General features: G+C 41.0%; 1 protein-coding gene across 1 annotated transcript in view; it reads right to left on the reverse strand.

Annotated features, from left to right (window-relative positions):
• The window catches only part of ITGB8 (integrin subunit beta 8), a 119,632-nt gene extending 107,365 nt beyond the window's left edge, over positions 1-12,267 (reverse strand). Inside the window, exon 1 of the mRNA XM_063450726.1 lies at positions 11,431-12,267. Within this exon, the coding sequence (XP_063306796.1) occupies positions 11,431-11,551 (121 nt within the window). The 5' untranslated portion in view covers positions 11,552-12,267. The remainder of the gene's footprint in view (positions 1-11,430) is intronic.
• Positions 12,268-12,782: the final 515 nt, after the last annotated feature.

The following is a 12,782-nucleotide window of genomic DNA, read 5'->3' on the forward strand; positions in this document are numbered from 1 at the left end:
AAGCCATTCGTTTCTGAAAAATTGCTGCAAAACCTGTGGTAGACGCCGCGTCTGACCAAATGGTAGGTGAGGAGTCAGACAATTTTGGAAGGAACATGCTTTTACCATTCAAGCTGGTTAAAAAATTTCTCCACATAATTACGCCTGCCGTGGCTTGGGTATCCAGGGGTGACCTGTGTCCATCATGTCTAAAAGTGGGAAACATGTAAAGGAGTTGTGAGATGAAAGCCCGGCCTTGAGGTATGATGCGAATGGCAAAATTCAGTGACCCAAGCAGAGACTGTAATTCTTGCGGTTGCAAGTACCGAGTTGTATGTAGAGATTATGTTGATCAGAATGTTTTCTACCTTGGGCGTGGCAGGCTAGCTTGCATGAAGGTATCTGGTCCTTCAGTCTTGGTGGAGGAGACTGGGACACCCACCTGTTCGAATAGACTGATGGTTTCTTTTAGGCTACTGGGATGGGAAATATTCTCCTCGACCAGTAAGAAATCATCCAGATAATGTATAACTATAGGGCATCTGGCTATATTTAATAAAACCAGCATAGAATTTCGGCGAATACGTTGAAAATGGCCGGACTACTTTGGAACCTAAATGTTAAACGTGAGCAAAATAGTAGTTCCCTGCCCACTTGATACCATGCAGGTGACACAGTGTAGGGTGGATAGGCAGTAACTTGAAAGCATTGTGATATCAGTCTTACTGAGCCATGCTCCGGCCCCTGCCTGCATGATAGCCGTAATGGCGTGATCTATGGTGGAATATTGCAGTGAAAATTCCTCAGAGGGTATGAGGGAGTTCAGACTAGGAGTGGCAGAGGTGTGAGGTGTTGATAGATCAATGATAAGTCTCTGTTTGTGAGAAGATTTCCCCGTGACAATACCGATGGGGTTTGTCCGACATGTGGTGAACGGAGGGGACTGGAAGGGCCCCCATAGGAAGTCCTCTGCCACTTCCTGGCTATGAGTGTCTCCACCGCTGTAAGGTTTGTTGTGCGGATTGTAAATTAGGACATTCCAGGATTCCGGAAGGCATGTGTATGAGGCCTGTGTGAATCCTTCTGATAGACCCGAGATAATGAATTCCACCAAATGTCTAGATGGATGATGTGGCACTAATGTCGTAAGTACAGAAATGTTTATTGATGTTAAGTATAGTTTTGGGATACATTTTATTTGGACACAGATTTAGCATGTGCCCTGAAACAGATGGCTGGAGAAAGTGATTGCAACTCAACCAGTGCTGGAGGGGTCGCAGCGGCCGACCCAGCCATGGTAAGGGGTGTAGTGACCGATTCCCCAGGGGTGATACTGGCAGGCTAACTAGGCCTGAAAGGCGAAAAATTAATCTTGTTTTGTGACAGGTGAGGCCCTGCTAGTTGCCAAGTGGCTATGAGAGGCTCTGTCTATGAGTTGGCGCGAGGGGTTATTGAGGCCACCCGTCGTAGTGGCAGGAATCGTAGGCCTCTCGGTGATAGTAAAAGAAAACAGGGGGAGGGAGTGACAGGTGAGGCCCTCTCTATAATATTGCGAGGCGGCTAACTCACGTGTGGCCCGATGGCGTTTGCCTCCGAAACGTTGAGGCGGGGTGTTGGCCTCGCGGACCACTAAACGATAGGCAGAAATGCCAAGAAGGGAGGTACCTATTTGGGCCTATACCCCTAACTTGCCAGTACTCTATGGCCTAGAAGAATGAAACGTATGTGAACTACAACGTGAGCAGGCTTACGTACCTGGTAGTATGTATGAAGTTTGAGATTCGACAGGTATGAAAACCTGGATAAACCTAAAAAGGGATAGAGTGAGAATGGATCCTTTGAGACCTGTGTAATCTGTATAGGCTGTGATTAGGACTTCTAGCAGTATGTGTGGGAGGTGTAAAATCTATGAGTATGATAGTGACATGACTGCCCATGCTTGGTGACAAGCGTTACGCTGAGTCCGATACCTGGCAGCAGGGGATAGGCCGTGTAATGTGTATATATGGAAGGTGATCAGATGATATGCATGTCACTAAACTGATCTGGGAATGCAAGGGACTTTTTAATGTGAAGTGACAATATGCAGAATCATAAATGTTGCTGTAAAGTGACGTATGAATGTATGAACCAGAACGTGTGATTCAAAAACCGAAAGTCTTGTGAGACGTATATGCCGTGTTCTTGAATACTCGTGTTACGTCGTCTGAGTGTGTCAAGAAAAGGCCTGAGTTTGTAAATGCCATGTGAAATGACAATCTATGCAGAAAATGTTGTAACGTGACGTATGAGTGGTTGAACCAATGCGTGTGATTCAACCCGAAACCCTCTGTGGAAGGTAGGACCGTGTTCTTATATACTCGTGGTATATCGTATGAGTATGATAAGAAATGGCCTGAATAGTTAGTGCCATGTAATCGTAATGTACATGGTTGTAATAACATCATATCTCCATTATACTCTTTGAAAATAGGACCGTGTCCTTGAACTCGTGGTATGTCGTACGAGCATGACAGAAAAAGGAGCCGTAATGTAGGCTAACCATAACAGTAATATACATGTAATATCTGCATTGTAAAATAAAATAACTATTATTATTAAAACCATATATATATATATATATATATAATAAGCAAACTGAAACAAAATAGACAACCTAAGATCGTGTAAAATAAGTATTTGAAAGTTTAACCGATTACTGTGCAGGAAACGTATGATTGGTTGGATCAGTACGTGTGATTCAACCCGAGTATGCATGAAAAGGAATTAAATCCTTGTGTCATGGCTAACAACAAAGAAATGAGGCCTGTAACGTAGGCTGATTTAATTGTAATGAAATGGTTAATTATATAAAAAAAAAAAAAAAAAAAAAACTCCAGTAAGCGTGGGAGTCCAATGTCTATACAGAAATGTTAGCTGGTTTCATACCCTGATGTAATAAGTGATACCTTAAAAATAGCATGAAAATGGTCTGTCTATTTAACCAAGCAACTTTTTAACCAAATGTAAATACATGAAATGATGAAATGTAACTCACGAAAAAGATCTATGTGAATACATAGCAGAATAACCGAATCTTAGTATGAAGGGAAACAGAAGTTAGCATGAATAGCTTAACCGTATGCATTTTAATGCGAACAGCAATCGTGCATAGAATATACTATGAATAAGTGCCGACCAGAAAACAAACCGAAATGACAATCGTTTAAATGAAGCAAGGTTGGTTTTTACATGAAATGCAATAATGTCTGAGAAGCCTGTAGTACACTGAATGACCGGTAGGGGTCAGTGTGTAGGCGAAAATGCAGTGGTTCGATGGTTTGTACATGAAATGCAATAATGTCTGAGAAGCCTGTAGTACACCGAATGACCGGTAGGGGTCAGTGTGTAGGCGAAAATGCAGTGGTTCGTTGGTTTGTACATGAAATGCGATAATGTCTAAGAAGCCTGTAGTACACCCAAAGACCGGTAGGGGGTTTAAACGAATGATATGCATGAACATGCAATGGTTTTAGAACAGACTTAGACAAAATGCAGCCGTAAAGTGAGGACCTGACCCGTGCATGGTGCCGTGGGACTGATGCCTGGCATAACGGGTAGGTTGACTTACAGTTTGTGAGTCACTTGGACACCATCCACGGCGATGGATTGAAGAAAGAAGGTGGTAGGCCGGAAAAGCCTGTGGCTGGATTCCTGACACAGCTCTGCTTAAAAAACCTCATGGAGTAATCAGGTAAAATGGCGTCTGGATGACCCGGAAGTGGAAATGATGCAGCGCTGACCTGGAACGATATGGAGCCAGGTAAGGGGTGTCCCTTAAGTAGGGAAGAGGTGTGTCATACGCCCCTCCCACAATTACAGGCCAAAAGGCCTTAATACATATAGAAATATCTTCAATTTATATCAAGGATAAAGGAGAGAGTGGGCTACGGAATGATTATTCACCATGTGGCATACAGATTCTGCCTGGTTGGGCACGAGAGGTGTGTGCAATCTGAGCCTCATGTGTGAGCTACTTATTTGTAAAAAATTATATTTGCAGCTTAGAATGTCAAGTCAACAGGATCAAATATGGCAAAATACACAGCAAAAATGTTACATGACATGAGAGTACTGCACATTTTTTTCTGTCTGAGCTACTTATAAAGATACTGCTATTTTGGGCGAATATTTAAGAATAGGATAGAGGATGCTGTTTTTAGGCAGGCCTTTAAAAATAGGACTTATTTTCTCTTGAAAGATTATGTACAATAAGTAGGGCACACCCAAAAGATGCACAAGTGTTACTGGGACAAAATTATCACAGGCATGTTTCCCAAATTGTTTGCTGCAGGGTGTATCTCAGTCCTATGTTACGCAGCAAGACGTACTGCTACAATGATGTCATAAGGCTTGCCTTCAACAACTGAAATCACACTAGAGATTAATTTCACCAGGGTTTATTCACTAAGCCAAGGATGACTTGAGAATTGACACAGAAATTGTAAAATTTAGGTTAACATATCCAAACACGTAAGTTTCCTCTATCATAGCTATTATTCCAGTTTGGTTTTTAGCCTAAAATTCTCTACTTTTTCCAGTTTAGTCAATAAATCTCATTGTGACTGTGCAGTCTTGTGATTTATTCAAATCACTATACCTATTGGTTGTACACGTGATATGTAAAGTGATCTGACAAAACATTAGTGAACTGTTTTAAAAATGGCATAAAGTTAAATAGGAAAACAGTCCATTTATTCACACCGGTGACATCATCTGCCATGCTAAGACAGTTGTGAAGAGTTTGTGAAATTGTGAACAGATGGGATCATTCACTAAACAGACAGTGGTGGTTAACGTGTCTTGGGAAATTAGTCTTAAGTGATGTTGTAAACACCAAAAAGTTGTACATTTAAAGGACCACTATAGTGCCAGGAAAACATACTCGTTTTCCTGGCACTATAGTGCCCTGAGAGTGCCCCCATCCTCAGGGACCCCCTCCCGCCGGGCTCTGGGGAGAGGAAAGGGGTTAAAATGTACCTTTATCCAGCGCCGGGCGGGGAGCTCTCCTCCTCCGATCCTCCTCCTCTCCTCCCATTCGGCTGAATGCGCACGCGCGGCAAGAGCTGAGCGCGCATTCAGCCGGTCTCATAGGAAAGCATTATCAATGCTTTCCTATGGACGCTTGCGTGCTCTCACTGTGATTTTCACAGTGAGAAACACGCAAGCGCCTCTAGCGGCTGTCAATGAGACAGCCACTAGAGGCTTTGAGGGCTGGATTAACCCATTTATAAACATAGCAGTTTCTCTGAAACTGCTATGTTTATAAAAAAAATGGGTTAACCCTAGCTGGACCTGGCACCCAGACCACTTCATTAAGCTGAAGTGGTCTGGGTGCCTATAGTGGTCCTTTAATAACTTTTTCCATTTGGCCAACTTTTACATGCTGATTTTCTAATTGCTACTATTCTCTAAATATTATATATCTATGTATCTTCAGTAGTTCACATGCTACTTTGAACAAATAAACTGTTAATTTTAGCAGATGGAATAATAAAATGTTAGTACTTGTTTAGTTGTGAACATCCTATGCTAATCTAGGTGTCACATGCTCTAAGTAAATATTTACGAAGGGATTTGCGAGGATATTTAGACAATTTATATTGTCTTATTTCAGATTTAGAGATTGTGGATGATTGCAACACTCAGAATAAATCAGCCACCAATCTTTCTCAGTATAATTTCACTTTTCTTTCTGTCAATTAAAGGAGCACTCCAGCGTTACAAACAAAAAACTTTATTTCTAATATTGGAGTGCTTTAAAGTCTGTTTAAATTGTTGGGCCTTGAAAAAGGTTTAACTTACCTCTAAGCAAGAGGCGAGAGGATCCCTTGCCTCAGCTTCGCTCTGCTTCCAGCAATCGGCACACTGAGTCTGGAAAACGTCTCATAAAGAACATACCACCTGACATTTCTAACGGACAAAGAGGTTGATGCAATGTATGGTCATATACTGTAACTCAACCCCCATTATTCTTTGCCTAGGTGAGGGTGTTTTAAAATAAACCTATTACATTCAGTGAGAATTGAAATTGCTGTTTAGTGAATAAGCAAGTGCGCTGGATTGTGTATTTTGTATGTTGTATAAATTGGCCCCAGCAGCACCCTATAATGTATGCATGTTCAGGTGAGTGCAGCCTCTTAATTATAAATACTTATATTTGGGAGTCCATGCCAACTACCCGGTTTTGCACCCCTCCCTGTCACAGGTACCTCATTCAAGGACCCTATCTAACCTTGACCTGCAGAGAGTCCCAGGAGGAAGGATTTCCCAAGTAAGTAGATTAATCTTACAAGAGCATGCATTAGGATGCTAGAGTAGGAGCTGCCAAGAATGGGGTACATCGACACCGCGGCAGGCTTATGCAATGTATGAGCATATGCTGTAACTAAACCCTATTATTTTTGCCTAGGTGAGGAGTTTTTAAATAAAACAACTACATTCTGTGAAACTTGAAATTGTTCTTTAGTGAATAAGCGAGTGTGCAGGATCTTGTATGTAATTGACAAGGAGAAACACTTTAATTTTGGGTGTGAGTTTGAGTTGGGTTCTGGTCGGGGTGGAGCTTTTCTAGGTGACTTGCTAAAAACAGTTTATGCAACTAAAATGTAATTTAAAACAAGAACGGTGTATCGTATTTACACAAACTGTTCCCTAAGCAAATTTATTGTAGTTTAAAGACACATTACTGTGAGTAATATGGCTGTGGAGCTCTGTTATACACTCAGACACACCAACAATATGGAGATCCTAGTAAAGAGGGACATTAGGATAGAAAAGGTGACAGAGGGATTTGGGGTCAAAATAGGGACACTTGGGAAGTATGAAAGAAACATTACATTCAGTGATTTTCTATCAATAGAATAGCCTTCATCTTTGTTCTGGGTCACAAAGCAATCAGGAAGAGTACCTTCTCATCTGTCTGATTAAAAGCCAGTATGATGCAATCTGGAACTTTTATAAAAGTGCCGATGTTTTTTTAAAGCAGCACTTGTATAACGTGAGAAAGATGAGACACCCGGTGTGCCCCTAAGGCAATGAGCTGGCAGGTTTGGCGTGTTCCTTTACAAATCCCCGTACAGGAAAGCAGCAGACAGGGGACAAGCTTCAAAGGGACAAATAAACTACAAAATTCCCCATGTCTCCCACATGTGTGCTCACCAGCCCTTAACCTGTCAATGGCTTTTTCTATGTAATGTACACACATTGAAACATCAACTGTACAGGGAAACTGCAGTCTAGTGATATACTTTTGCTCATGAAAAAATCCAGAACTAATCTAGGAAATCTAAGCTTCATAAAATACATAGAATGCCAAGTTTATTAATTTAACACTGGAGAACACATGGGCCTACTGCCATATAGAGATCAGCAGCAACATTCAATTGGTTTCCATAGCTTTCAAACTAAGTGATGCACTAGCATTGCTTTAACTTCTTTATATTCTTTAGAACATCACATGTTTTTTGTTTTTCATTGTTCTTTCAACATATGACTTTTCTTTATTTATAGAAATCTATATAGCAAAGTAAGGCAGCTGGGAGCAATACATGAGCTATTTTTTTAAAAGAATTGTGTAGGGATAAAAGTCACTCAATTCTTACCTGTATCTCGCCTTGTGATGATATAGTGTATTTAGTATATATAGTGTATTTAGATGAATAAGCACATATTTGGTTATGTTTTTTTTTTTAATTAATTGTTGGCTTGGAAGCTAAGCCCGGTGTTTCTTACTGGGAACAATTACCTTTTTTTTTTTTTGGCAATACTACAGCAGCTGCACATTGAGAGAGCTATAACCTCAATGCAAAGATTTATACATTACTCCAACAATTTCATATAAGTTATGGGAGAAAGATAAAATAAAACAATGTCTCTTTATATCCTAATATATTTATAATTCTGCCAATGTACTGCATATTTTAGGGACGTTTATAACAAATAGTTAGAACTAGAATCCTAAGATCTTGGATAAGGTAATTATAAACCAGCTTCAGGAATTAGTCCAACACAGGTTATCACCATTTGGGAAATACGGTTACTTTAGAGTTGTATTTCCACTGGGTGAGTCAGGCCGCATGTCTAATTATTCTAACTCTATGTACATGTTTAAATCTGTATTCCACTCTATATCTGTCACTGGTCTCTTGGTCTCTTGAGACAGTACAGTGCTAGCTCCACCTGTAATGAAAATTCAGTACAATAACAAGTGTAGTGGAGGCAGTTCTTGAAACACAAAGTTCGACTTTGCATTTTGCTAGATTCTTACCAGATGTGTGCACTACCTTTATACATTTATTCACTCCCTGAAAGAGTGACAGCAAAGCAGAATTCCATAAGCACTCCTTGTCTCCCATGCCTCTTAGACCACAGATTCTAGGCATTATTAGTCCTTATGTTTAATTTCCTTTAAAATGTAAAAAATGTTGCCAGTGAACCATTCAGCTGAAACCATATAAGATTGCCGAATCAGTACTATACAGTTTACAATGGTGTGTGTCATTATTACACCGAATTTATCATCCTTAGAGCAAGGTGCACCCCTAACACTTGTGTACACAGGACAAGTTGAGAACACTAACGCGTACTACTGACAGTCCTCGGTTGACTGGGTATGATGCATGATCCCACACTGCCAACAATTCCCTAACCCTAATTACCCCTTAACCCTAAACACTGCACATTAAAATTGGCTACATTATAAATTAGTATTATTATTGCCATTTATATAGCACCAACAGATTCAGTAGCGCTTTACAATATTATGAGAGGGGGGATTTAACTATAAATAGGACAATTACAAAAAATTTACAGGAAAGATAGGTTGAAGAGGACCCTGCTCAAATAAGCTTACCGTCTATAGGAGCTGGGGTATAAAACACAATAGGACAGGAAATAGCAGTCAAATTAGGTGGGAGTGAACCAGAGCTGGAGGAGAGAGTAGAATGCTCCCTTTAGGAGAGAGCAAGACACAGGTATGTGAGGTAGAGGTTACTCTGGTAGGCCATAAGCTTTCCTAAAGAGATGGGTTTTAAGGAACTTCTTAAACGATTGAAGACTAGGGGAGAATCTGATGGCGGTAGGTAGGCTATTCCATAGGAAGGGAGCCGCCCGCGAGAAGTCCTGCAAGCGTGAGTTGGCTGTACGGTTGCGAGCAGCGGACAGGAGAAGGTTACAGGCAGAGTGGAGAGACCAAGATGGGGCATACCTATGGATCTGTGAAGAGATATAAGAGGGGCTAGAATTGTTCAGTGCTTTATAGGTATGGGTTAGCACTTTGAATTGACTCCTATAGGATACATAATGGCAATGTTATTAGAGCAGGGTTTGAAGAGGCGAATCGAATAAATTTCAAATGATGGGAGAGAGGGAAAGGGGGGGTAGAGGTTTGAAGGGACAGTGAGGTGAGAGGAGAAACCCTTCACCACCACCTTTACATTCAGAGTGTCTTGGGTTGTGGGTAAGTTGAAGACCACCAAAAGGATGAAGATGCAGGGCCATGGCATTATCATAAATGTTCCATTACTGTAGTGCATTAAAAATGCTTTGACAATTTAATTGACAATGTAATTGCCTATTTTAATAATTATCCTAATGTCACTAGTGTGGGTTTTCAGTATCTATTACACAGGTGTATCATTCAGCAAGAAATGCAGACTGCTGTCATGTGAAACAAAATTAATTTACAAATCTTGAGAATCAACTGTAACTGTCCCAAGCAGTAACTCAGACTCAGGGAAGGGCATTCCTGCAATGAAACATACCTTCTTCTATAACAGGGTGATACAATGCAAAGCTGGCACAGAAATACGAGGCATTGAAAAGGGCCACTTAAAACACTAAGAGCAGCATCCAAAACAATGACATTAACTAATACATATCATTGTGGATATCAGTAGGCCAAAATAGCTGAATAGTAAGTATCAACCAACACAACCACACTCCCTAATAATGAGTGAATTGGTGAATTCAATAATGAGTGGATTGATGGGAAAGCGAAGTAAACCCAAAATTAGGTCTAAATAGCCACACTGTAAACATACCTGACCTGTATATTTTTTTCCACTTTTGTGGCCAAAAAAATGGAAATACTCTTTGAATTCACTTTCAGTTCGTCACAATTCACACATTAGTGAATGAACCCGACAGCTTTGCTATTATAACCTGCATTTTTCCAGTTCAGATTTTAATTCACAACACTTTGTTATTTAGTGCATAAACCCATGCTTCTTTTTAAAAAAAATAAACCGCTATTAAAATGTAAAAATACATTGTCTAAGTACGGTCATATATGATACAGAGTTGCTTCTTTTATAGCAATTCAATGAAATACTATGCATCTTTCACTTTTATTTTAAAAGTTAAGTAATAGAACGCTACAACACACCTTACTCACCTAAATAAGTATATGCATACCAGGCTGTCTATTTAACATCTCTCTTAAACCTAAACAACTTGAATGGCTTCAACACACCAATAATCTAATAATTCAATGCACAGGATGGCAATATACACTCTGAACAAAAAAGGATATATTAATTACCCTAGTGTGTGTGTGTATGTGTGATGTATACACATATGGCTACTTTGTTACCCTAATGTTAATATATAAGATGTTACAAGAAATGCAATGGCCTGGATTCAATTACATGAGAAATAGTTTTAATACCAACAAATATTCCAGATTTAGCCCAGAGGCAGCATTTCAAATAATGCTGAAAATGTTTTTAACTTTGAAGTTATGGAAAATTCACATTTTGTGAAGAAAAAAGAAAGAAAGATTATACAGATAGATATATGGATAAGAGGGATAGATAGATAGATAGATAGATAGATAGATAGATAGATTATATATAGGTAGGTAGATTATAGCTGATAGATAGATAGATAGATAGATAGATAGATAGATAGATAGATAGATAGATAGATAGATAGATAGATATGTAGATAGGTAAATACATGATATATAGGTAGGTAGGTAGATGATAGGTAGGCAGGAAGATAGAGATATAGAAAGATGATGGGTAGGTAGGTAGGTAGATAGGTGATTGGTAGTTACATAGATAGGGAGATAGACAGACAGGTAGGTAGGTAGGCAGGAAGATAGAAAGATGATGGGTAGGTTGATAGAAAGATGATGGGTAGGTTGATGGATGATAGGTAGGTACGTAGGTAGGGGGGTAGACAGACAGGTATATAGGTAGGAAGATATAGAGATAGAAATGTGATGGGTAGGTAGATAGATAGATAGATAGATAGATGATAGGTAGATTTATATGTGGTAGGGAGGTAGACAGACAGGTAAGTAGGTAGGTAGTGCACGGCTTGTTGGTTAGCACCTGCTGCACACCAGGTATCCGCTCTAGATCAGCCTATGCTCCCTGTACTCGGTGTAGGGTGGAAGTAACTCACCAGACTGGCACAGTCCCAGTAGCAGAGAGAGGAGCCAGATGGCCCGCAGGCTGCAGGGTGCTAGGATTCCAGGATAGCTCACGCTAGCAGCAGAGTTAGGGACAGTTGCTGTGCTTAGCATAGTGCAGATCAATCACGGTTTGAGAGGGGAAGTCAGAATGTGTAGAAATGCAACGTATTCCCCAGTTACTCTCTCCAGAGTCACGGCTTTCTGGGGATAAACCGACTGGCATATCGCCTCATCCAGTTGAGCAGTATCCCAGAGCTGCACTTCTACCGCCAGCAATGTGCCCGTGAAAAGCCGGATCATTGGAAGTAGGTACTAAGCCGGGCTGCTCGGCTCAGCTTCCATTCCTCTTCACACAAAGAGCCTATTATTCGAGGGCTGTGCGCTTGTCTCTGGTACTCTGCATGCTTCACTCGGAGGCTGGCGATGTGAGTGCACTGAAAACTCACCAGCAAATCACACAGGTGGGTTTATAAAGCAAGCAGGAGGCTGAGTGGACTTCCGCGTATGTCCCTTTATAAAGAGCCACACTCACTATGCTAGCCACATCCTAGCTAGCCCAGATGGTGTGCAAACAGCAGCACACGCAGTCACTGCCCAATTACAAAGAAGTCATCGAAGCAGCTCAGGAAATAGAAATGAGCTTCTTAATAGGTGGTTTTAGGGAAGATCTTTGTCTCTCCTGTTCACCAGTCCCAGTTCTCTCCCCCTTAGCCAGGATCTGCCGGGGGCTCTCTGGAGCACAGTGCAGGCTGTAGAACATTGACCAGCTCCGAATGGTCCTCAGGATTCTAGAATCCTTTGGTCCTATGGTGATTCTACTTCTTAGGGTTCGGGGGTTGCTAGGAGACCTGGATCGCACAGTCCGGCTCAGTATAGCTTGTTAGCGTAGGCGGGACATTGGTAAAGCATGATGTCACTGAGAGCTCTCCCACTTTTCTTTGTCTCCCTCTGGCTAGTTTCTCACTGAGCCTCTTGTTCTTGGAAACCCCTTCATTGCCGCAAGGGGGGTTCAGTAGCATTATTCCTCCCTAATATCTCTTGTGTGCTGTTTCCTTCAAACCTCAGGGAGGATGTGCCCCCACATTATCCACCCAATGCCTTCTGAGCGGAGATTTATTGATGCATATCACGCCGTGCATCTTGCTGATGTTGTGGAGCGCACATGGTCTGTAGCGGTGCTGGCTAACCTTGACAATGCACATATTTATAAATGTAATTCTCTTAAAGTGCCCGGCCTAAATTGTGATTGATCATCATAGGGACATCTAGATCATACACATCTGGAGTACCTGTCCTGGGCATCCTATGGGAATCAAGTTCACAAACATCTGGATTGCCTGGG

Source organism: Pelobates fuscus, chromosome 4 (assembly GCF_036172605.1).
Source record: "Pelobates fuscus isolate aPelFus1 chromosome 4, aPelFus1.pri, whole genome shotgun sequence".
NCBI classification, from domain to species: domain Eukaryota; kingdom Metazoa; phylum Chordata; class Amphibia; order Anura; family Pelobatidae; genus Pelobates; species Pelobates fuscus.